Source organism: Lissotriton helveticus, chromosome 10 (assembly GCF_964261635.1).
Source record: "Lissotriton helveticus chromosome 10, aLisHel1.1, whole genome shotgun sequence".
Taxonomy (NCBI): domain Eukaryota; kingdom Metazoa; phylum Chordata; class Amphibia; order Caudata; family Salamandridae; genus Lissotriton; species Lissotriton helveticus.
In genome coordinates this window covers 922,820,322-922,846,888 of record NC_136071.1, presented here as the reverse complement: position 1 = coordinate 922,846,888, position 26,567 = coordinate 922,820,322, and the positions used below count along the sequence as shown (strand labels likewise).

At 42.5% G+C, this 26,567-nt stretch overlaps 1 protein-coding gene across 1 annotated transcript in view; it reads right to left on the bottom strand.

Annotated features, from left to right (window-relative positions):
* Positions 1-26,567, bottom strand: part of CUBN (cubilin) — a 1,583,269-nt gene that overhangs the window by 430,476 nt on the left and 1,126,226 nt on the right. The window contains exons 49-54 of the mRNA XM_078663578.1: positions 21,435-21,606; positions 18,274-18,480; positions 16,587-16,736; positions 12,978-13,099; positions 5,141-5,366; positions 2,014-2,201 (exon numbers count right to left, since the gene is read on the bottom strand). Coding sequence (XP_078519704.1) covers positions 2,014-2,201; positions 5,141-5,366; positions 12,978-13,099; positions 16,587-16,736; positions 18,274-18,480; positions 21,435-21,606 — 1,065 coding nt within the window. The remainder of the gene's footprint in view (positions 1-2,013; positions 2,202-5,140; positions 5,367-12,977; positions 13,100-16,586; positions 16,737-18,273; positions 18,481-21,434; positions 21,607-26,567) is intronic.

Below are 26,567 nucleotides of genomic sequence, written 5' to 3'. Positions count from 1 at the left end.
GGGTTGAGTTTAAGGTGGTTGTGGTTCATCCAGTCCCTGATGTGAAGCATAACAGATTGAAAGTTAAGAATAGAGGAAGGAGAAGATAGATTAAAGACAAGCTGGAGGTCGTCCGCATAATTAAATACGCCGACCTCCATCTGTTGAAGAGAGAAGATTAGGGGAGCAATGTACAGATTGAACAAGAGAGGAGAAAGAGAGGAACCTTGGGGAACCCCGCACTGAACTTTCCGGACGTCCGCCGTGAAGTCACCCAGGCGAACGGCCTGGGTGCGGTCACTCAGGAAGGAGGACAACCAGACCAGGGCGGTCCCCCCGATCCCCGCCGCTCCGATACGGGAAAGGAGGATGGTGTGATCCACCGTATCGAAAGCGGCTGAGAGATCAAGGAGCACAAGGGCCTGGTGCTGATTAGTGTCCATACCCTTCCTGAGGGTGTCCAAGACCGACAGGACGACGGACTCCGTAGAGTGTGCAGGGCGGAAACCGGCTTGAAGGGAAGCAAGAGCACCATGATTCTCCACAAAGGAGCTCAGAGCGCAGGTGACGTGGCGCTCGAGCACCTTGGCAAGGAATGGTAGGAGGGAGATAGGACGGAAATTGGCGGGGACAGAGGGGTCCGCCCCGGGTTTTTTTAGGATGGGCACAATTACCGCAGATTTCAAGGGTTTAGGGATGATGCCTTGAGCGAGAGAGCTGTTAAGAAGGTGAAGAGGAGGGTCGGGGCAGGAAACAAAGATATGGCGGAGAATGTGAGCGGGACAAGGGTCGAGAGGAGAACCGGATTTGACCAGGGGAACCAAGGTAATCAGGCTCTCCCGAGTGATAGGGGGAAATGAGGTAAGCTCGCCCTTGGGGGGGGGCATTGGGGGTCAACAAAAATGGAGGAGGGTGGCGGGATGTTAGCCTTAATGGTGATGATTTTGTGAATGAAATAGTTGTTGAGGGAAGAACAGAGTTCTTCGGAAGGGGCCGGCTTAAGAGTAGTTCTGTCCGAGAACGCTAGGGTGTGGACGATGGTGAATATCTCCTTGGATTGGTTTTCCGCGGCTAAGATTTTGGAGGAGAAGTAAGATGTTTTTGCCTCCAAGATGTCTTTTTTATACTGGCTCAAGATGTTAATGTAGTCCAGTTTCAGGGTGGGGCAGTAATTTCTTCTCCATGCCCGCTCAGCGCGGCGAACTGTTAATTTGGTGGTCTTAAGCTCTTCGGTGAACCACCGATTGGCGTCCTTGTCGCGTTTGGAGGTAATACGCTTGAGCGGGGCAAGAGCGTCACGTCCATTGGAGAGCCACTGATCTATGGCGTCGACCTGGGAAAGTGTGGGAAGACCCTGTAGGGAGGGGAGGGACAAGGTAAGGAGGGAAGAGAGATTCTCCAGATTAACACGACCCCATGATCGGACCCAGGTGTTTTTGGGCCGGGGGGGTTTGGCTGGAGGGTGGATGGGCAGGAGGAATGAGATTAGGTGGTGGTCAAGGGGCAGGGGGTGACAGAGAGTGAGTCCACAGGGCAGTTCAGGGACCAGATCTGATCGAGTATATGACCTTTGATGTGGGTGGGGGAAGAAACGTGGGGAATGAAGTTGAGGGAGTGAAGGGTTTCGGAGAATTCTTTGGAGGATGGGCACTCCGCGGAGTCGGAAGGCCAGAAATTAAAATCGCCAAGGAGCAGAATGGAGGAATTGTTAATTGTGATGGTGGCCAAGACCTCCAAAAAGTCGGGGAGGAACTGTAAGGGGGACTGAGGGGGACGGTAGGTGAGGAAGCAGGTCAAGGGGGGAGAGGTGGAAACTGTGCGGATCACCAGAAATTCAGTTGTCGCGATGTCAGGTAAAGGTAGCATTTGGAAGGGGAGATTGGTATAGAATAATTGTTTTCCAACTACAGGTTTAATGAATGAATGACATTCCAATCGGTTTTAATTAATTCCAGTAAAATTAATTTAATATACATTCAACAGTAACAATGCTTTAGTATACACGTTTGGACAGTGTATTCTCATATTACAAACCTTCACATAGCTGTTCAGGCACTGGCCGCTATATTCTGGAATGTTGAAGTTATTATCAAAAGTCATCTCAAGGTGTTTGCTTTCATGGGAGAGAATTGTCCACAGACACCTGCTATTAGATGGAAAGCTCTGAGGCCACTGTGGAGATTTGATTGTGCCACTCTCTGAGTGAATGAAGCCGCCACAACCTGTAATGATATACACTGTTTATGAATCACAATAGCCAAGGAATATAATATCTTACAAAATAGTAGCATCCTGGTAAGAAAGAGTGACTAAACTTGAACATGTACATAGGGCCAGAATGTATGACAAGTGCTGCACCACAGTACAGCAAGCAAAGTTGGTGAACTATGTTGCGTTACGACAGGCACCCTTGCACATAACACGAGTGTCTACATTGTGGTCATTGTGGTTTTTGTGCAGGAAGGTCTACCTTCCTGCACAAAAACTATTCTTTGAGGATATTTCCTCTTTGTATGTGTGCAGCAGAATGCAGCACACATACAATAAGGAAATAACAAGGAAAAAAACACTTTCCTCTTGTTACACCAATATCAGGGAGGAGCAGGATGTTGGCACAAATACATGTCTAAATGTCTTTATAATTATTGGTCAGCATCAAAATTCATGTGTAGATGCACTGAAACGCCCATGCACCACCAATGGAATACCTCCCTGATGTAAACCAATGCTTGGTATCCTTATCGTTTTTTTTGTACAACGAAACACAATAGAAAATAGAAACAAGGATTTTTTTTCAGGACTATGTTAAAAAAAATGCATACCTATTGCAAAACCTTTGTAAAAGGGATAATGTGAGGAGAGAACTAATTATTAGGTTATTATTAGATTTTAGGTTGATTTTGAAAGATGCAAAGTCCAAAGATACAATGAGCAAATTGTTCAGGCTGGTGTCAGGTTTAGGCTTTTGAGCCTTCCATGCTTTCAGTGTGTCTATATCAGAATTATGCTTCAAAACAATTGTCATTTACAAATGGATGCCCTTCCCGTGTTTCATAGAGGAATATCTTTGAATAATCTCTACACAAAAATGTGTTCTATTACAGACTTATAGCCCACTGCTGTGGGCTCTACTGGATGTTAGAGGCCCTGAACTCTCGTTCTAGGCACACGTTGCCGGCTCCATCGCACAGTCATTCTTCTTGTCTTGAAACAGTTGTTCCCTGGTTGTGTACCTTAAGTCTGGAACTAATGCCACTGGCTAACTGCACTATTACCTCTCTATCTGCTTTCAATCCTCTGTCAGCTCGAGTTTTTTTGACATTTACTTGAGTTTCTATTGGAGTGTCTTATTATATTGTACTGGAAGTGCGATCTTGAATGGTACCTAACTAAGGTATACTCTCATTGGAATGATCTACATCTTTTGAACAATATGTGGAAAGTATAGACATTTGTGTAGGTTTTAGACTGATCACATATATAGCCGTGCATAATCTGCAAACTATTATAATGATTTGTGCAGGTTTCAGATGCCTGTTTTGCCTACTTATCTTGTTAAAACCGATGTGGTCCACTTATCCCCATTCTCCTTTATAAAGCACACTGTTTCGCCAGGACCTTGTTCAAGCAATATAAAACCCCCCAATAAATAAATAAATAAAACTCAAGGGGGATGAAAACGACATTTTCCACTAAGGTGTGCTATGCAGATGCTAAATTAACTATAGCAAGGTTACAACACACTTCCATAGCGACTACAGTTGGAAGCTTTAAAAATTAGAACAATTCGCATTGAAAAGAGGCCTGTGTACCTCAATGATAATTTCAAAAATTGATATCCGTTGAGGTACTTTTTGTAGCCTCTGAAATGCCAAATAATAAAAGACAACTGCTAGATGTCAATGAGCCTGTTAAACAACCAGTAATATTTTTTAAAACCCGAGACTTGATTAAGTAACTGGGAAGAAATATAAAGCTTAAAAGACAACATTTGATTAAAAAAATACTGCGTTTTCTTAAAAAGAAAAACAATGGACCCAGTTCAGGACAAATTTAGGAGAATTACAGGTAGACAGCTCCACCTGAATATATTTTTTTCTCATTTGTTCCTATTGATAAAATATTCCCAAGAGAACACCGTGGAAGGTGTGTCAGGTGCAGGCTTCTAGGTGTACTCATGGGATGGTAATGTGAATTCCTCTCAGGTGAAACAGGATCCCCTTTAAAAATGCACTTTATTTCTCCACATGGCAAATATTTTTTTTCCTCATGGAGAACGTCTCTCCCGTACACCTTCAGCACATCTAGGGGTGTTTCATTCCCCTTCCCTCCTTGGAAGGGAAATCACTCAACTCCTGTACTGAAGGATCCTTTCCTGGTGGAAATCAGAGGGAGAGGACTTTGACAATGGCTACAAAGCTACATGTTTGTCGGCGTTCCCAAACTTCCATGAAAACCAATACTTGGAATGGCCACATCCCGACTCTTGAGTGGGATATACTTATGAAGTCTCCCCTCCCAAAGTGGAGATCTCCAACTCCTAAAATGGATTTACTCCACTTTGTGAAATTCTGAGAGGCATAAAAACGTAACATTCTGTTTTAAACTCATGTTTATGACTGAATTTGTGTCTGTGAATAGGACCCTCACAGAATTAACAGACCTTTATAGCCCAATCGTGATAAAAGGAACTACACTGATTTTGAGATTCATGGACAGAAGACCACTATTTGAATCACTAGAAAACGTCGCTACATTGCGGAACACCATTTCAAATTATTTTTGGTCTCACAACTCCAAAAAGAGGACAAAATGAAGATGGTAGAAGTTACCAAACATATACAAGTGAAAGTGATGTATTCCATCACAGAGACACTTGGTAAATTATTTACACAGTTGGTAAACGGGAAAATATGATTAGCTCACAAACGTCATCAATGTTCAATCCAAACCACTAACAGAAGGTAAACAAGCCACTTGATGAAGTAGGGGTTTCCATCACAGAAGTAATGTGCAGATTTTTTATGCTTATGTGTTTAAAAACTAAACAGCGAGTCACAGAATTCTGTGAAAGAACGTATTCTCTCCGTCTTTACGCTGCCTGGTTTTAGGAAGGCGCTGTAAGTTCCACACTTGAAGGAGATAGGGATCCCTGACTCACCTAAAGAGTCGGTGGTCCATGTCGCATAGAACCCGCCTCCATGGAGTGTACTGTCAGAATTGAAGATTACCACCAACTTGTTGGATCCGGACCGAATGGTTCCAGGGGATGTCGTTCCACAGTATTGCCCAATGATGGGCGATCCGGTAGAGCCGCCATTCCTTATCGTGACCGAATCCCAGCGGCAGACTTGGTGATACTCAGTATCAAAATAGGTGAAGGTGAGCTGAAGATGGAAGAGAGACAGCAGTTGAACAAGACGTCATGAAGTATCTGACTTTCCAATAACTAGGTTGACTCGATTAACACATGCAAAACATTCTGCATACGATGTTTGTATGTTTTAATGACACAAAATACTTATATATTTGATGTATTTATTCCTGTACATTTTATAAGATGTAACATATTTCTATTGCCTTGGTTTGCTTCCACTCAAGCCTGTGCTGAGTCACGTTCACAGATATACCCTAATATTTTAGTTTGACCTAATTAACTTGAGTTGGTTTCTCTCTGTAAAGTGCCAATTCTATTTGAGCACATAGTTACGATTTTTTATTTTTATTTCGCCTTACACCTATTTCTGAACTTTAAATTAAAAGGTATCTACCTTAATGTGTTAGTGACTTCAGCTCAGAATTTGGGCACACAGACATAAGGGTTAGTGACGTATTGAAGTGACAACTATCATGCTGATAAGGTTCCTGGTTGATTGGTCGGATGACTTGCAAGTTATTGTTATGAGGTGAAAAGTGCGTTTAATTTTAAATTTCACTAGCATACTTGGTCAGTCCAAGCATTAATTTTAGTTTATGCTACAAAACCGTTTAAATAAATGAATCATTAAAAAATGATAACTACTACCACACATAAATAGTACCAAAACGGGAAAGTCATAATTTAATGCAGGCACAAAACCCTATTTAGTGAATCGTGGCTAAATGCCTACATTCAAAGTAACAAACACAGCTCCATTTCCAAGGACTCGTTCACACTATGGCTTCTGTCATGTGGAAACAATAATTTGTAACCTTTGGGAGGATACCTGAAGTTCAAATATTCAATATGTTAAAACATGTTGGTATGTGAGAGGTTGCCAGATAAATTGTGCAGAGGTTGCTAAAGGGTAGACAGAATGGAGCAGCGTATCTCTTTAAAACACACCACTTACTTACAATATGAGCTACCATTGATTCTCACAAAGTCACTATCATTTACTCATTCCTATTCAATCATGCTCCACCACAGCTAGATTGGGGCACCAAAGCAGCACTGTAAAGATTCTCAAAACAGTCCACTGCCATGCTGCCAAAGACAGTAACAAAACAGCCACTAACCATCACACTCAACAAGTGTGACAATTCGTACTATTTCTGGCCCCCAAAGCTATACGAATGTTTTGGGCAGCAGGTAATAGTCATTTTGATGTATATTGAACTAATAATTAACTGTTGTTGTAGTCACCTCTAAATTAGCCAGATAGTGCCACCTTGTGGCAGACTGTCACCAGCACTGGTGTTGACAATTAAGTGCTAGTGCCGAGCACCAGAAACCACTGGCTCAAATTAAGCACTGCTAGAGACCTTACTTTGCTTCTGAGACGACAAAAACAAATATCTGTAGGATTCTTCTCCATGCCCAGAATACCTTCTGAGACCATTGTGCTCTATAATATGAATATCAATTTAATTCAATGCATTTTCATTCAATTCAGTTCAATTGAATTGAGTGTGCCTACCAGTTGTCCGGAAGGCAAAACTTTAGATTGCAGTCCTAGCAATATGATGAGCTGAACATACTTCACAAAAAGATACCTATGGACAGTTTAATATAGTCACAAAGACATGACAGAGGAACGAGGGGTGCAAAAGTAGAAGGCCGAATTAGCAAAGGGGATGAGTGTGTATTTGGGGAATCAGTGCCAGATGCTGTCCGGGTAGCAGAAGATACACTTGAGGGATTTGCGGCTGGATAAATGAGGAAACCCGAAACAGACCTCCATCACATCCCAAGCTGAGATTCAGGAGTGGGCTCCAGCAAATCCAGGAAATGTCTTAAAAAATCACTCTATCAAACAGCATATACATATGGTGAGGTAAGGAACAATGGCTGAATATGAACTGTAGCCATAAAACTAACATAACTTGGACATATCTTAAAAGGGTCAACCAGGGCAGAGTCCTGTATTACCCAGCCACGAATGACTAACAAACACCAACAATAGACATTCTCGAATTTCATTTTATTTGCTGAGGTAAACTTAGTTTTTAGAGGTATATGACATTATTCACAAATGGCACCTTTAATGATCCAACAGGACAGAAAACAGAAATATGAAGATTACAGCGCAATGAAGAGCAAGAAAGAAACCTAGATAGGAGGGAGGATTAGTTCTTACCTTTCACAGATAGGCTAAACTCTAAATGGAAACCAGATTGATTGGTATGGAACAGGGAGACAGTCAAGAACTGCCAAAGGATAAAGAGTGCTGAAACATATATCTAACACTCAGGGCTAGACTGGAAAACAAAAGCAGCCCTGGCATTCCAGCCACATGTTCAGTGGAGCAAGTAAGACAGAACCCTAATGCCCGTGACACCTGCACCTGATTGAGGAAAGATGAAGCTAAGCACTATTTAGGGTCAGAAAGTGATGAACAGGTTGGAAACAAGGACACAGGATGGCCATACGAAACACGGAAGGCTCTCTTGGTGTGTGCGTGATGGGGAAGGGGTTGTCCCTTTCAACAGATGTAAGTGGCAGTCCCATGACCTATAAGAGTGACCGGAACATCTCTCGTCACTCTGGGACAAAATGGGTAAAGGACATATTGTGGAAGGGGCAAGTCTATGCACCTGAGGGGTGGAATTAGCATCTGTGCTGGTAATCAAGAAGTATTAAGTGCTGTTACATTTATTATGTGCAGGAAAATGCACTCTCTAATTATATTTGGAGGCACACATGGCTCTTAACTGCATCAGTGGCCTTATTACAGAGTTCCCATTGGGGCACAACAGGCATGTGCACCTGCTTTGTGCACCCGGGGCTTTGGTATTGTAGAAGGGTCCACAGATGCTTGTGCGGCGCCTTCTCTAATGCAGATAAAGCTGGCACACATGTAGCACCAGCGCTTTTGTGAGCGGGTGTTCCCTGCCTTATTATGGATGTGGGCGCAGAAATATACATTCCTTTAGCAGGTGCACTGAAAGTGCGCCACAAAAAGGGGGCGCATTTTCTGTGAACCTCCTAGAGGCAGCCTGCTAGAGTGAAGCACGGGGGGCCCAAGGACCCACCAGACATCCCTTGCAGGCAGGTGCAGTCACTCCCTCTACCGACTGCAAAGAGATCCTTCTCCACTCTTTAAAGTGCAGGCAGGGTGCCACCTGCACAGTGAAACATGCAGGAGCTCTGGAGCAGCCTCTCTGCATTTCACTTGAATGCGCTGACCCAGGGCAGCACGAGTTCGCAGCTACCCTGAGGGCAGCACATTCACTATAATAGGACTCCCTTTCCCTGTTTGAGCCCCGGTGCAGCAGTTTAAATGAGGTAAAGAACTTGGGAGTCACGTTTGACTCCATGCTTTCCTTTGAAGGCCACGTAAACCAGGTCACATCCATATCCTTCTACACACTAAAATTACTTAGGAGGATTCTTCTATTTATTCCAGCTGATCTGAGGAAGTTAGTGGTCTCGGCTCTTGTATTTTCTAGAGCCCACTACTGTAACAGCCTCTTCATTATCCTTCGGAAGAAATGTTTGACCAAGTTTCAGATTGTGCAAAATGCTGCAGCACCTTTATTGCTGAACATTCCAAAACATAAATCTGCTTCCACGGTGCTTAATGTGTTACACTGGTTACCGGAGAAGAGACAGGTCGATTTTAAGTCTCTTTGTATAGCTTTTAAAGCTATTCATGACACAGGAGCTGCCTTTTTTAAACAGAATTTGCAGCCATACAACCCTGCCCGCCATCTTCGCACAGCTCATGCTCATACCCTGGTAGTCCCTAGGTTCAAAAATTGGGTGGAAGAAGCTTTCTGGTCGGTACGACCAGACTTAGGAACTCGCTTCGACTGAAGTTAAAAGTGAAACACATTTGTTGGCCTTCAAGAAGGAGTTAACAACGTGGCTTTTTAATCTCTGATGTGGTTTTAAAACTGTCCAGTATCTCTTGTCTGACGAGCTAGCGCCTTGACACCTTCGGGTGAATGTTTTGCACTTTATACCTTTCGTTTTCATTTCATTAAGGTGCGCCTTGGTGCAAACAGGGAAAGTGCATTCTTATGGTAATACAAGCCCAGGGTTTCATAATGCAATAGCAGAGGACTGAGACTCAGCTTTTATATGTTAACCAATGTGTAAACATCAACAAATCCATTGTGAATGCAAGAAAGCAGAATGTTATTTAATTCAGAAAGTGAACTGAGGGATATTATATGGAAAACTATAAGCCATTTCCTCATGTTTTATGCTCGAGCTCTGCAAGCAGCATTCTGTCTTCAAACTACCTGAGATGTTGGTGTATAGTGGTGCGAGGGCATGAGTTATGAGTAAGGTTGCCATCTTTGTTGGGGTAAAAAGGTCAGTCACACTAACAGCTGTCATTAGACCTCGGTTCTGATCTACATTGTCCCCTGTTGCACCCATACTGGAAAATACATTGAGCTCTGCCTATGTAACTGACAGGCAGCACGCACACTCTACTGTTTGAGTATACTTATCCACATAATGTTTTGTCAAATATACGTTAATCTAGACCTGAAGTGCTTCCAGGTATCCCTGCATGAGACTCCCATCAAGCTGTGGAAGTGAAACTTAAATCCTAATCTGTACGCTTTCCCCACCCCTGATATCACAGATGGTAAACAGCCCTTACTACAAATCTGTCACCCCGCATGCAATTACAACACGGTTGTTACAACGACGCGTTGTAACAATGCATACCATTACCCTGCAAGGTGTAACAACGACTCGCGGAGGGGGAAGAATGTGTTGGATTAAAAATCCAACACCTTCCCTACTGTCCGCACAGACTCGAGTTGGTAAATTATACTATTCCAACATCAAGCGCCCCCTCCACAAGTTGTTGTTATGAATTGTGGGGTAATGGTATGCGCTATTACAGCGCGGTCATTATAACGACCGCGTTGTAATCGCATGCGGGGTGACGGCATGCGTAATAAGGAGGCATATTCATTACAGACCTGCGCCCCATATACAGCTTTTCAGATGTACCTGAGTCATGATCTCATGTCTACTCGTCTAGCAGAGCAAACTGCATTGTGCCCCCTGCTCACTGTGAGGAGGCATTGAGTGACCACTAATAGTTTAAGTTGGGGTTACAGCACCGAATGTGGGAGTGAGGAAAGCAAGGAGAGGGCGATGTTTTACCACTGGGGCAGCAGTGCACCACGTCTCTGTCCCATGTGCTTCACTGACAAAAATAAAGCAGTAGGAGGAATAGGACCACTCATGCCTCCTACCCCATGGCAACTTCACCAATAGCATCATTGACAGCAACATCCCTCCATAAGACTGTTCCACAGGCAAACCAGCACAAGTGAAATCAAGCCAATAGATCTCTGCTTTTGGACCTATTGCCATTGTCAATGCTATCTACTGAAGCTTTGCGGCATCAGCCAAACAAATAAGAAAGGCACAATGGCCTGTCATCTGCTGCTGGTGGCTGTGTCATTTTGTGCGATGGTAGCTAAGTGCTGACATATGCATGCACAAGGTTTCATGATGCATGTGCACCCCTACAAAATGAAGCAGGCGCCTTTTATTTTTTATTTACCAATCCTAGATGGATCTATAAATAACATTTTAAAAAGTCTGATTAGTGCAAAAGCACTATTTAATACGTAGAGCAGCTGCAGGTGATTTGCTTCCGGGCTATCCAAAAAGTAAATGGTGGGTGGGAGGTGCAACAGAGGAGTGGGTAGCAGGAGTCATTGAACGGAAGCAGCAGGGGGTGAGCTGGGAGGGCAAGGGAGCAATGTAGATGCTTGAAGCTGGGGGAAGCCCCAAAAAATAACGCGAAATCGAGCTGAAAGCTGTCTGGTAGGTGAGACCTAAAATAAATGGTGAGGAGTCTTGCCCAGAAATACCAGCTTTTTAAGGTGTTAATCATCCAGCCGCTCTTATTACAGGCTGCCTGGAAGTGCAACTACTTCCCCCACCTTCCCCACCAAGGTCAGGCCCAACGTAGAGAGCAGAAGCTCGCGGTGCTCACTGGCTTAGCTGTGGGAGGCAGGAGCCAGGTGGAGCCAGATGACAGTGACACCCTTTGAATGTGTCTTTATGCAGAGACGCTTACCGTGCTCCCTTCCAGCAGAGCAGGGCTTCATTTGTTGCCATTGCACCCTGACGTTGGACTCAATGGAATGGTGTATGTTGACTTCATTGTTTCCATTATCTCAGTACAAAAGATCTTTAGGGTTGTCGTTTCTGACTCATGATATCCAGCACCATAACATCAGTAGGGTTAAAAGATGCACATCCTGCCTCAGTGGATCAAACTTTGGGACATACAGCTTTTAGCTGCACTATATCCAGGAAGGTTGCCAAACATAGGTTATATATGCAAGCCTTCCAGGTGAGCAGAACAGTGCATTCAGGTAGATCAGTGATACGCAATGTACGGCCCATGGGCCGCCTGCGGCCTGCCTGAACTTTACATGCATCTCCCTGGTGAGCAGCAGCACTGGACTGCTGTTTAGTTGACAGAGCACAGACTTTCAGTAAGATGTTAAATAAACAGACAAGCATTTATTAACACGTTAACTGTCATAAAAGAAAAGAAGGTGTCTTGCAGCATTTAACTTTAATCGTGCACCAAATGTGTAAAAATATGATAGTCTCTTCAAAATAAAAAAAAAGTGTTTTTCATTAACATGCAGAAGTGTTTCACCTTGGTGCATCAGATACCGTCAGTGCATTGAGAAGTATTTTTAAAAGTGATAGTTTTCAAACATGAATGTTGGAAACATTCATTCCCTCCCTATCCTAACAACAATGCCAATTGTCAAATAAGAGTCATCTCAATTGTTATGTGGGCCCCTCTGGGTGGCCTGCATTGGTAATACACCTGAACAACATTATAGTTATAGAAAGCAAACCCTTAAGAAGGTTTTATACAGTGAACATCCTGCACTCGTGTGCTTCAAGGTGGTCTTACATGTCATCATAAAATAAATGGAGGCAAAGCGAAATCAAACAACTGCCTAAGATCACACGCTTTGGTCAAGAGGGAAGCCAGGATTGATTTCAGGTTTTCTAGTTTCACATTGAGCAGTTCTATTTTACTCTAAATGAATAGTCAAGCTACTTCTCTGTACAGGGTGCTGATAGCAAGCAGGGATGGCTTACCCCTGGATGTGGTAGAGTGACAGAGACTGAGATACAGCATCACACAGTATTGCTACGTGTATGATTCTTATAGAGAGTAGGGGCTTAATTTAGAGCGCGGTGTGGAATAAAACTCTCAAAATACCTCCATTACTCACTCCCCACACAAAAATACATACTTCACTTCTTCCCCTACACCCACTTTACACCCCCATCAATGTGGCTCTTGGCCCACCACAGAGCATACTTTTGTAGCTCCCTGGGCAATCGTGTGCGGGTACACATGAGGTAGATGAAGTGCATTTATTTATGCATTAAAAACGTCATAGCTAACTGGCACTTCTTTGACTTGTAATTGGCTTTATTTCCCAGCCCAGAGCCACAAAACGTTAACCCCACTGCTGGTTCGTTCTCTATTTGATTAAGACGACAGACATTTTGGGTTTTTAAGGTATGTCCGCAATTTCATTGAGCCTATACTACTCACAGTGATTGTATGCCCTTCCTGTGCTTCGATCAACCAGGAACAGTGGCTGAGACCGCTGTATGGTGCGGGGTAATTGGGACTTGTAATAATTCCACCATCACCTGTCTGTACACCACCACAATCTGAAATGAAATGATCAAATGTTGATATAACAAAGCATTTACCTTTGAAATTGCATCTGTTTTCCATGCTCGTGACTCGCTGAACATATATTTTGTATTTCTTTAAAAAAATAACTGCATTTTTTATTATATTTCTGTCGAACTCCTCCGAAGAAGACATGAATTCACATAAGATGCAAATGTTATAAATTAAATGCAGAATAATATCGATTAGTTGCGCTAGGGCTGGCCATGTTTCCAATACAAATAAAGCTTAAATACATGGTATGCAAACATCCAGAACCTGCAGTATATTGCTATGACAATTGCTAGATATTTTGATATTTTACCTTGGGTTAGTCATATTTACAAAATAAATGTGCATGGTTGCATAGCATGCTAAAATATGTAAATAATGCTCTTAGTGATAGTATTAGGTAACATCCGAACAGAGTGCTTCTATTCTATAGACATTCCATGTATGTAGGTCGTCTTTGTTTCCTTTATTTAAAGGAATAAGAGAAATAAACAATGTGGCCTATTACTGTGCAACACACGCCCAGATAAGGAGAAATAGCTGTGCCACTTTAGTGCCATCAGTCCATTAAATTAGAGTGCAGACTAAAGTACAACAAGAACTGGCAAATCCAATGTCTTGCCTATGCCAGATCCATTGCTTTGTCAATGATTGTTTTTAGCCATGTTGTTCAGTAGAGTGGCTGAAAGTGTAAAGAAAAGTGAAAAAACATGTTCAACGCTCACTGGTTCGTAGCATTTTTTTGCTTTCTTCAAAATGCTGTACAACATGCCTAAAAACACATTGATACAGCCAAATAGCTAAAGAGTGTACAAAAGCTATTTGGCTTTGTCAATATGTATATATATATGGTTTTGGGATGTGGGAGGTGTGGGTGGGATGGGACACACAACAACAGATGGGAGGAGGGAGCATCGTGGTAAGGGGAAGAAACAAGGATGGAACAAGGAAAAACAGGCAAGTAACAAATCATATGGGGTAGGGATAAGAAAAAACAATGGGCCTTGATGCCCCTTGGGTGAGTATGCGCGGTACAAATTGTCATTCATTCATTCAACAACACATGAGGAGGTGCGGGAAGGTGGAGCAACAACTATGGGCAAGCAATTACACAAGAAGGGCAAGCAACAACTGGCAAACAATACAAGAGGGGGCTGGGGAACAAGCAACAACAGCGACAAAGGAGGAGAAAAAAACTCAATCCCAGCACGAGCAGCAGCAGGACACTAATCAAACAATGGAAAACAGTACTTGGTTCATGCTTCACAGAAGTGAAAGTGAAAGTGAAACTGGCACGTGCTGGCCAATCAGGAGGAAGCAAATAAGACTGATAATGAAGTCAATGAATGGTAAACCATGGGCCAGCTCCAAGCCCTCGTTGATTTAGCAAAATGTTTTGCAAGCAACACCTCATATGCTGTCTCAGGCGTGACCTAGGATTTAATTCATCAGCCTGTTTGCTCTACAAGGTAGATAGATAGGGCCAAGTAACCCATTATAATAGATATGATTGTTCAATCCCTGTTTAAAAACACGTCTCAAATATTCAGTGACTTGTGACTCACCCAGTCGCAGATTATAAAGAAACATCAGAACTCAACTGTAATAAGCTATTAGAGTTGAGTACTGTTGTAATGATTACTGTTACCAGAGTCAGCAGCCAATGGGAAAGGCAGGTCAGAGGCATAATTAAAGCTGCTTTTTAAAGAACAAAAACAAAACACTGATTTTCTTTCTTCTGCTCTATTTTACTAGCTGTACATGGACAAGGAGATATTTATGGCAACATGTTTATTTTTACCAGCCCTTGGGTAGGTATAGAAAAGTTAGAATATTTCTGCATGTTTCTACTGCTCTTTTTTTGTTAAAAAAAAACCACCTTGTAATAAACTGCTACTAATATCGTTTTGCAAGAAATGTCTAACAGCTTTTTTGATGCGTTTACTTTTGCAGTAGAGATCCTGTTTTTATTCATCATGTCTGCAAACGTGTTCTCTCTTTCATATGAAACAGCTATACACCAAAGATTTACATGGATTGTAGGAAAGGTTAGGCTGATGAAGTCATCTCTGAACTCCATACCTTTATAAAGGACCTCGGCCGACAGCATTGTTCCTCTATTTGGTCATATAACTCATCAGTGAATTGCAATTTCCTGATAATGTAAGGCAGGGTGAGTTCTTTTTCCCATATATAACACCATCATCCTTGTTGCTGTAATATCCATCCGCCTTGTTGCTCTCTAGTGTTCTATTGATCAGCTGGGCAGCAACAACATTACATGGCTGTGTGGTGGCACTGCCCTGAATGGGTAGGAGCATTTGGCACCTAAACCAAGATGGTGGGGTGCCATTATACATACCAGTGGATGTTGTAGAAAATGGGTGTTGCCAAATACACAACTCTGAAAATTAGGTTGTCAAAATTGTGTCATCATTTTGAATAATGTGGTATTTTGCACTAAAGAGTTTTTAATTCTGCTATGGAATTGGAACAGGGCTTAGAAGAAGACTGAACACATTTACATGGGGAACATCTCTGTGCAAGTGAACTCCTCTCACCACTGCGGGGCGAGACGGTGACTGGCAGTATTTGCAGCTGCAGAGGAATACACTGGGTACTGCAAACAATAGCCTGCTAGTCTGGTGCAATGGGCAAGAGTGTACCACCCTTTATGGAATACCTAGCTGAATTCCCAAATTATCCATTTCGTTTTCTGCGAGGAAACCATGCATGCAAGCAGGTTAAAGATGTTCTGCAGAAGTAAAGTGCCATGTCACAGTATTATATGTATTCCAGAACTTCAGCAAGAATATTGATGCTTTGGTGGAGTATTTCAATAAATCTTGCAAAATGTATAATTGCATATTATCCTAATTAATTATTCAATAAATAATGCCGGAACTAACACAATTGGGTATATTGCCATTCGGAGGTATTTATGACTAGCTCGTGTACAGCAGAGACCAATAATCCAGCCACACAACACAACCCTGAAGAAAATGTACCATTTATCAATTTACATAGGTCTTTGTTTAACTCTCATTTGATTATCAGTAAGACTCCGCAAAAAATGTGAAGGACATTTCTTATTTCCCTCTCAATGAGTATGTTTATGGCACACTGGTCTCAATATTTGCTCACACTGCCGTAGATGGTTATTCCCAATCTGATGCTATGTTTTCCTCCCACAGAGACTTTTTTATTTAGTGCACTGACTTTGCTTTTAGCCATTGATTTTCCACTTGAAAACGAATCATGCATTTAAATACTGACACAATGTTTAACCGAGCCAGTCTGGATGATATTTTTAAACAGTCCTACCACAATTTTTAAGCAGCTAACCAACAGCCATTCTGGTTTTTCTACGATTATTGTGGCCTAGTAGAACCTAATAATATTAGTAAGATAAAAACTTGTTTTCACAGAATGTCAACGTGCAAAATGTTTCTTTATTTGAGCACTATTTACCTGAAAACATGTAATCTGCATCAAAACCGAGGTCCTCCACTTGGGAATTAGTAACAAAATGAACCCAAACCTGGGGAGTCGCCATTACAAGGGGATAGGAAGGCATGGAGCGGCCACACAGTCGTGTTATCAGTTCCCCGTCTGCATCATCTGGACAGGAATATATAAAACATATGGGTAATTAATTTCTCAATCATTTGTACAGAAAGTATCACTGAAAGCTGATTAAATACAAAAGATGTGTATTGTGCAAATGCAAAATGATTTTTTTAGGAATCGAAAAAGGAGAGTGTACATGATGAGATCTCAATAGTACAAGCAATGTCAGAAAGTTTAATATGCAGCGTGAAGAAGTCACCTAACTAACTGGAATGTTGCTCCTGGTGGACAATTTCTTTTGCACATTAGTTGTAATGGAAATGTCCTAACCTCCCGCCCGTAACTTCAGAGACATTGAAAAACCTTAGAATTATTGGTCCAAAAATGCAGGTATGCAACAAACACCCTCAAAGTGATGATGCAGAGAATGCCATCAATATCCATGAATGCAGCCTCGGTTTCACAAAGGCTTATTGTCAACAGAGTTAATGGGGAAGTTCAAGTGTTTTCACACAAAACATAGCTGAAGAAATGGGGCACCCATAACAGACATTGCACACGTCAGGTATGCTACTTCACCTTCTCAGTTGTACCTTTAATTCAGAAGATTAATCTCTTTTAAAACACTGCTAAGAGAGTCCCTGTATAACTGGATGGTGGAACTTTTGAACATAGAAGAAACATACACCCCCAAAAATATTTGGTATTTTCCAAAGTTGAATGTCCAAGCCTATTTTCAGCCTGAGCGCCAGATTTATGGCAGTAGTGGAGTGCAAAATTTGACATAGCATCCAATGCCCCTTAGTTTAGTGGTACTCCTCTTAGTACAGAAGTAATGGAAGCAAGGTCTATATTGGAATGATGGGTAAGTCAATCTAATACTCCTTTTTGAACTCCCTCACAATGCATGGTAATGCAGTGCACTAGCTGAGATCAATCTTCCTGTTCTGCGAAAGACTTTTACCTAGGGAGTGCGGTCATATTCAAAAAGTGCTCATAACCTATTTGTATTTCAACCATTTTGCTTAGTGCCCATGTTCTGGGATTCAGCTGATATACCTATTCATATGTCTTGAATGGATAAAGTGAGTGAAAACTAGTGGCACTTACAAAGCCTAATGACTGTTGTAAGTACTGAAGTGAAAGGATTCATGTTGGCTTAGCCTCATATATTTCTGAGAGAGGGACCTCCATCCCTGTTGTTACCACACAGCACCAACACAAATGAAATGGGAATGGCCTAGTCTGATGATGAGCAGGTGACCAAAGTTATTGTATGCCTTAGAGACTGTAGCAGTAAGATGTTAGGCATAGAGGACCCCGCTGCAGAGGGAAAGCCAACGAACTGCAGCTGGGTTGAGTGGTTTTTGCACATTTCTGAAGATGACGCTGGTTTTCAATCCCAATGAGGTACACATTGATAATTAGAGGTAGGTACTATCTTGCTGAGATGGCTGATACATAAAAAAGTCAACATTTTCTTTTTCAACTTATATTTACACCAAATCAAATATTGCATTAAACAGTGACATAATCATTGCCTCCATTTATATAATGAATTTTACATACAAAATGTTTCTGCACCTACCGAGTCGGAGCTCTAGAAAGTCGTTTTGACAGTTTGAGTGTGACTCCAGGCGCAAATATGAAAACGAGATGTAGATGGATGAGTTGTCCATGTTAGGATTTTGAATGGTCCATTCACAGTTAAGGTTGCTTGTGTAATTGTTGACTCGGTTAAAACCAGGCGAGGTGAAATTCCCACCAGTGGCACTCATAAGATTGTTTCCACAAACTACAGAAACAAAAACATATTTCTTAAGTATGACAATATGTATGTACATACCACAATTTCTCTTTTCAATCTCTTCAGTCCCTTCTTCATATCTGGTGGTACATTAGAAAAATATTGAACATACTGAAGTCTTATTTTATCATTTGAATATGACGGGCCCCAATGGAATCAAATGGTCTTGCAAACAATTTTAGAGAGAAGTGAAGCTAAATTCATGGTTTTTGAAATACAAAATGCACACTGGGCCGTATGCCTTCTTTGGAGGGCCTGCTCTAGCACTCTCAGAGGAGAGGAGACTGGAACCCAGAAACAGACGGCGGGTTCACAACTATAATTCTTGGTATATTTTAGTACACTGTCCCTAATCTCTAGCTTCATTAAATTTGTTTGAAGTAGTACATGCATCAGAGTTTAGAAGGATTCCTCTGTCCAGTTCCTACTGGGAGAGCAATGACGTTGTCACTCCTTCTGCCCATTCAGGGTATAGGTACCACTTCCACAAAACACAGCCATCCACCCAAAGAAGTAAAAAGCAAACATTGTAGTGTCATGTTATCCACAAAGCACATTTTCTAAGTCATATGCAGAGTTTTGGTCATCCGTAGCAGCAGGCCCCTGTGCGTTCAATAATTGGTCTGCAAGGATGAATGTTTTTGCCAAAGATGGGTGGGCATAAGGTTGGATGCATAATTTTTAGTAGGAAGCCACAAGCACAAGGACACCACGCCCCGCTCTCTCCCCTTAAAGAATAACAATGTGGGGTATTGGATGCATTCCACATATTTGCACTCCCAGTATTTCCGTAGAGTATCTGGCCAATACACAGTTCCCTTTTTTGTCAAATCTGTATATCGAAAAACAAAAACACTGTAACAAAATGCAAACCACTAACGGCCATTACCATTACGACGCCTCAGTTGAGCTCAGAGAATCCTTTAAGGAATTAGGGACAGAATACAACTGCATAGAACCCAGGATGTATATGATACCGCTAGTCTAATCGTTATTTTCCTTTTCCTTCTCCTCCTTTGCCTTTCTTTTTTCTTCTTTTTGCTTCTCTTCTTTTCTCTTCTTTTTGCTTCTCTTCTTTTCTCTCTATTAATCACTTGGGTTAGCATCTGGATACTCTAATAGAAATAATATCCTTGTGTATGCTTTTAGACACGTTATATTTTTGCTTTACATATATGATCTGCTAACCCTGAAACAGTATTACTCTTTGTATGGAAATCAATAAAGTATTTTGAAATGTAAAAAAATAATCTGTAATTCCGGTTTAGGTTCCCACAATGCTTCCTCACACCAGTTCCAAGGTAACTCCACACACCTCATCATCTCCGATGGGTCCGATGACAGGGTTACCAGGCCGCATCAACAATTACGGGCCTATCAGAACGAGGGCTTTAGTCAACAGCTCAGCGGCATTTCAGAATGTTTCCGTGCCCCACACTACTGCTAAGAATGATTTGCCTTAAAATTGTTTGGTCTCATAGAGTCTCTCAAACACATGAACCTACGTTCCCCAACCACAGGCAGTTGTTAGGGGGGACAAAATGGATCGAGGGGGGTAGAGAAGAAATGGGCAAAAAATAAAAAGAAATTTCAGAACTCGAGAAACATTTTTATATTATTTTTGCCATCCACCACACCTTCTTGGGTTGCTGTTAGTGATCAGGTTATTGTGTGAGCTCCGGGAGCCTACGTTAATAAGCTATAGGAGTTTTAATGTAGAGACAAACAGTTCACGAAAAGACAACATGCTATTTTTTTCCATACTGCGACGGGTTTCCCTATCAAAGTCAAAGACGTGATTTTATTTGCATCTTTTTTGCATTGCGTTTCTCCCCTGCCCTTGTCCTCCATTTTGAGGTCTGCCTTTAACTTTTGACATAGTAAATAAGAACAGGTGAGAAGAAAAGAAAGTTTAACATATTGTGAATGTATTTCTTTCTGTCAATAAAAAGACAACATGGTTTTAGTAATGAGAACATATTTGTTTTCTGACTGTACATCTTTACTGCAGGTATCACGATAAAATAAAAACTTCAGTTTCAAAACTAAATTCTCTTGTAAGTATAATTTTTGGGAAATCTGAAACTAGTTCTGATGTGTGCTTATCACAACGACAGACATGATGCTGGGTGAAATCACTGTGCGATGAGAACATTCCCCCCGTTGTTATCTTTTCCTGATAAGAATTCCCACGCACATCTGTTTGCCAATTTCTCACCCGGGTGTAATACACAGAGTTATTCAAAAGCTGAATTATGCAGAGCAGCATGAAATAATGCACTGTGGCTATTCAAGTCTGCCCTTAAAGCAACAGAATAATCAAGCAGAAGCTGCTCCAGGGATCAGAGGTGACTCTGCATGCCTGGAATCTATTAAAACTGACCTTCATTTAACCTTTCAATTCACTCAGCGTCAACTCAACATCTGCAGACTAAAAATAGAACCACGCCCTGCCTCCCAACAAACTCATGGGGACCTGGAACACAGCCCCCGCTTTCCCATGATGTTTTTGCACAGAAAATGGTAATGCATGGAGTTGAAGTACTTTGTTTTTAAAGATAACATGTAGGTCACTGGCGCTCTAATGGAAAGAAAACATCATGATTAGGATTCTGTTAATCTAGGCTATATTCAGGGGCACAGTCCAGGCCCTTGCAGTCCCTGAAGCGCAGGGGTGCTCCCAACCCTCCGGGGGCACCCCAACTCTTCAAGGGGGACCCATTCAGACCAAGGTTAATGAGTATTTAAGAGATATGGGAGACTCAGGTGACCCTCATTACATTGTGCAGGGTGCCCATCATTTTGAGTTACACCCCTGGCTATATTGGATAACATTTTGGTGGCCACTACCAGTTCGTTAATGTAGGAGAAAGTGCTCCTTTCCAATGCCTTGCAATTCAAAGGAGAAATATGATTCTTTTATATTCTAGCTCATTTAGTACCTGCATCTTCCAATGAAGTGTAAGTTGCTCTGAAGCCTCCATTTGACACAGACCCATCCGTTGCAAAAATGATTCGCATCGTGTTTCCAGATGACTTCACTTCCATGCCTGGGCTCACGTCACCACACAATTTTTCCAGGCGGGGAGAGTTAGGTCTCAGTCCATTGTAAACCTGTTTAGTAAAAGAAAAGCATAAGTACTCATCCCCCAATTTGTTGCGTAGGACATCCAAACGTCTTATAAATGGCGTTGCTTGGTTGTTTAGTCAGCATAGTGGGAATGGGAGGGTCAAATGGCAATAGAAATCCCAGGGCCTCATTCACAAAGGAAATCTGCACTCACTGCAGAGACCCCGCAGTTGCGGGGGAGTCTCCACATTCGGGGCAGAATGTCTATAATAAGAATTATTATAGTGCGGAGACTCCCCAACAACTGTGGGGCCTCCGCATCGAGTGCAAAGGCTTTTTGTGAATCAGGTCTCTAGTTGTGAACTAGGCTCCTGGACGTCATTTTCTTTAAAAAAAAATGTTTTTATTATCTTTCATATAGTTACAAACAGCCACAAAAAATGCAGTACAATACAAACTGGTGGACCAGCCGGCCCAATTGAAACACAGAGATAGAGCGAACCAGCGTGCAAAACAGGCATCTACCACTCCAAAGGGGTAAATTTGTTAAACAGTTATGCCATAAACCTTTGAACAGTCAATCACCGCAGTGGCTTTTCATAATTTTTAGCATTGTGACTCACAACAAGTATGCCAGTGCTGGGCAGAGACCCCAACCGCAAGCCGTTCGCATCACGTGTCATCTACGGCGTCTGAAATCAGCCAATCGACAAATGGCTCCCAAATGTCCCGTGGGGGAGACTTCGTGGGCAGAAGCTCCCAGTAACACACCTACGCAATTGTGTGAGAGTATGGTAGAAGCTCCTGGACGTCATTGGTAAGACAATTTATAGCAATGTGTGGTGTCAAATAAAAAATTTGGAATTGTACGAGACCAATACAAATGATGAAAAATTGTAAGAATTAAAAAGTACTTACCCAAGCAAAGGGAATGTTAAAATGTCAACTCCCACCAAGGTTTACTATGGATGCATAGCAGTTGCCAGTGAAGGATTTAAACAGAAGGGCCAGGTGAGGTCATAGGTCTGCAAGGAATGTTTTGTAAAAAATCGGGGATAGGCCATCCAGGCCCAGGGATTTCCCATTTGGCAGGAGTTGGAGCGCCCGTCTCACCTCCTCCTCCAGAATAGGGGCCTTTGGGTCTTCTCAATTTAATCGTCAATTGGGGGCCAGTCACAGGTGTTCAAGTAATCTAGTATGTCCTCCTGTCATTGTGGTCCTCAATCATATAATTCCAGAATTTTGGAAGATTTCCCTCTTACCGCCTAACCCTTTATATAGGTACTGTCTGGGATAAGGACCTGGCGGAGACATGATTTAGCCCTGTATAGTCTGATTTTATGGGCAAGGAGGGAGCCTAGTTTATCTCCACCGTCAATGAACTTTTTTCCAGGGCTAGAAGTGTTGATTTTGCTCTATATGTCCCATGTGCTCGCAATTGGCCCCTAAGAACGGATAGTTTGTGTTTAGAAGCTCTAGAAGGTGTTTCCTTATCTGTCTTTCAAGCTCCACAATGTCCAATATACGTGTTCTACACATAGTGAGCCCTTCTGGCTTTGTCAATTTCTAGGGTGACCAGACCCCTCTGTATTGTTGCTTTGAATGTGTCCCATAGCATATGTAGGGATTCATCCTCAGCGGTGGTATTCAGTGATCACTATACTCATTGTTTGTATGTTCACTGGGTCCTCAGAAGTTGAGGGTTGAGGCATCATTGTCCTGACCCTGTCCTGGAGGCTGAACTGTTCCTCAGAGTCAGGGTCAAGTAGACATGGTCAGATATAGAGATGTTAGAAATAGAGAGAAAAAGGAAGTCAATGCGAGACTAGGTGGCATGAACGTGGGAGTAGAAGGAGTAATCCTACTCACCAGGGTGTTGGTGTCGCCAGGCATCTATCAGACCAAATTCAGCGATCTCTTTCTTAAGGAGTGCCAACATTTCCCCCCTAGTACATGTTCAATTGCCTTTCTTGCTCAGGATTCCATGCTAGGTTGAAATCCCCCCTGCTATTATTTGTCCCATGGCAGACTGAAGCTGTCAGGATAAGAGGGTGTGGAGATAAGAGTCATGGGCTATGTTAGGGGTGTATATGTTTAACATGTTGTGCCCCAGGGAAGTGCCAGTTTGATGTAGTGGCCTTCCGCTGCCTTAGTTACCAACACAGGAGGTCTGTTTAGGTGTGCTTTGGAGAGTATAACTACTCCCACTGTTTTGGATAAAGGAGAGGCCTAGTACTGGCAGGGGTATGCTGGGGGACCATCCATTTGTGTTCTTTTTGGGAAAATGTGCTTCTTGCAAGAAGAGTATGTCTACATCTTGGAGTAGGAAATACCACCAGACTTGGCGCCACATAACAGGTCAACTCAGTCCCTGCACCATAAGGGAGAGGATTTTCGAGGTGTGCGTTGTGGCCCCTGTGGGAGGAGGGGGCCCATTATGTGGGAGGTGAGTCAAAATGATTAATGCTCTTGAGAGTGTACATTTATGGAACTGGGTAGGACACCCATGTGTAGAAGGACCCATGGGGATACGGGAAGTGTAGGGTATGAACAGTGCAACAGCAAAACATTAAAATAACAGTGAGTCAACAGGACCACTCTCTCTTGGGGAGGTCCATCAGGGTAGGGAGAAGGATGGAGGATACCTACCTGAGGTGTGATCGCTAATTTTGTGGCCTCTTTGTCCATTAGTTCTCTCTGAGTGGTTGCCCTCGTTGGACAGAGTATACCGGGCTATAGAGACAATAGGAGCGGTAGCTTCAGTATCACGTCTTACTGATCAGTGTAGTCATCCAGCCACTGTTGTTGCCCCTTCCCTGGTGGATCTTAGGTCCTCAACCCTAGCAGCCCTATGGTGAACTTGCCCAATGGCAGCATAGTGATATTTGTTCCCTGGTCATTATTTCTCTTGAGGAAAGTCTGTAATGACATGACAATACACAAGCATTGAAGTGATTCCCTGCAATCCAATCAAAAAGAATGGGGCACTCAAAGTATAGCTAATTAGAAGTTGATAGCTATTCTCGACTATGAATACAAAATATTTTCGAAAAGTATTTTAAAAAAGCTTTAAAACTGAGTAGAAGAGGATGGTCTGCTCCAGATCAACCAAATTGGTGCTCGTTATTTTTTCTGTTACAAGTGGTCCAGGATATAAGAATTCAAGGACTCATGCAGGCACCCTGGGACTGGAGCCGTTCTCCATTGGTCAAGTGGTTGGCCTCCTATGTGCCTGCTTCAGGACACAAAAAGCAGAAGGACTCCTGACTGCAAGTCAGCCCAGCTGACCAGAGGAATCCGGTGTCTACACACTTGCCTCGAGGAGCTAAGGCTTGTATGATTGACTGGAATGGCCTTTTCCAGTTGCAGAAATTTAGCTTTTATGGATTTTTACCACTTCCAGCATACCGGGCTAATGTGCTGAGGGTGTCCACAGGAAGGTATCACCCTAGGTGAGTCAAGCCGCATCATCCAGTCATGCCTCACTGGAGGATTCAGATTTCTAAAAAGTCCAAAGGTAAAAGCTTGAACATGTGTAAAGTAGCAAAGTTTTCTGACCAGCAAAGCATCTATTGCAGCCACGAAATCCTGTGACTTCCCTGAAGACGTTTGGTGCCTAAACCAACAATGTCAACAGGAGATCGATGAGGATGTATCTGACTTCAAAGGTCCCTCACTGGACACAGTCTTGGACCTTGCTCTGGTGGAAGATTTTGACTTCCATTTCAGAGGCTAACTTTGAAGGTAAAATCTTTGAATGGTACGACTGCTTGGTGTGTCCAACTTCTGTCTGTGTCATTGTGATAGTTCTGATATTGCACCTAAGGCCCGGTCTACTATGAAATGCTGTTTTCAATGATGCATTACTTTTGCTAGGCACTTTTACCTTAATATTTTAAAAATTCATAGCTCCAGTGGTCCTTGTCCTGTTTCTATAACCTTGGGAATTTAATTGTGTTGTGTTATCTACTTTAAAAATGTTGGTACTGTTTGACCTTAACACATACTTCTCTGGATATTGTCTGCTGTTTGTGCTTTAGCTACCAGGGGCAGCATCACAGAAATGCCCCATGGGTGCAACAGGCTTGTGTGTCTACATTTTGTGCCCCTATGACATTTTAGTATTAGTGAAGAGACTGCAGATGCATGTCTGGGCAGGTTATACCCTTTTAGAGGGGCAGCCTCAGGAAGCACAGCGGCGGCTCCTTCACTATTGCGGAGTAACACCACACCCTCTGCCAGCAGGAGCAGCTGCAAAACTCAAAAAATAAAAACGATAATATACCACGTTTGTTATCATTTTATTTTTCTCCTACCTTGGAGTCTTGGGGCGGGCCGGGAGATGACATGCACTGAGGGGGAGTGGTGCACTAAAGCTATCTCCAACCCGAGCTACGTTACTGTGTTGAAGACAGCAGGCATAGACATAGACATAGGCTCCCAGTCTCCCTGGGAGTGCAAATCGAGGGAGCTCAGGCCAATCCACCTCTATTTGTGCCACCTCTTTGTGGCATACAGTGTGCTTCCTAACTGATCCTTTGCTTCTATACCTCCTTCTCTAATATGGTGCAAGCACAGAGGCAAAGTGTTAACTAATTTGGATGGGGCCACACCCACATGCAAATGAGGGATGCCTCCTTCATATCACACCAGCGCTGCAAGTGCCACAATGCCCATGGGAAGCAGAAAGTGCATGCACTTGCTCATTGTGCCTCCAGAGCATTTTGTTTAATACAGCCCCTGGTTTGTTAGTTTGACAGGTCGCCAAGAAGGGCAGCTCTTTGATGCACAATACTGAGTTTAGATGATTAAGTAATTGTCATTGTTATGGATGTCTTCTTTCAGACACTCGACAATAAATCTGTAAGAGTCTATTGTAGTTGAGTTATAAATCTTGTTAATTTGAAGGAGGCACCGAAAATAATAGCATGTCCCTTACATGGTAGGCAGACAAAATATCTATTTTTAAATATCGACATACAATAAAGTTGATGTTTAAATATTG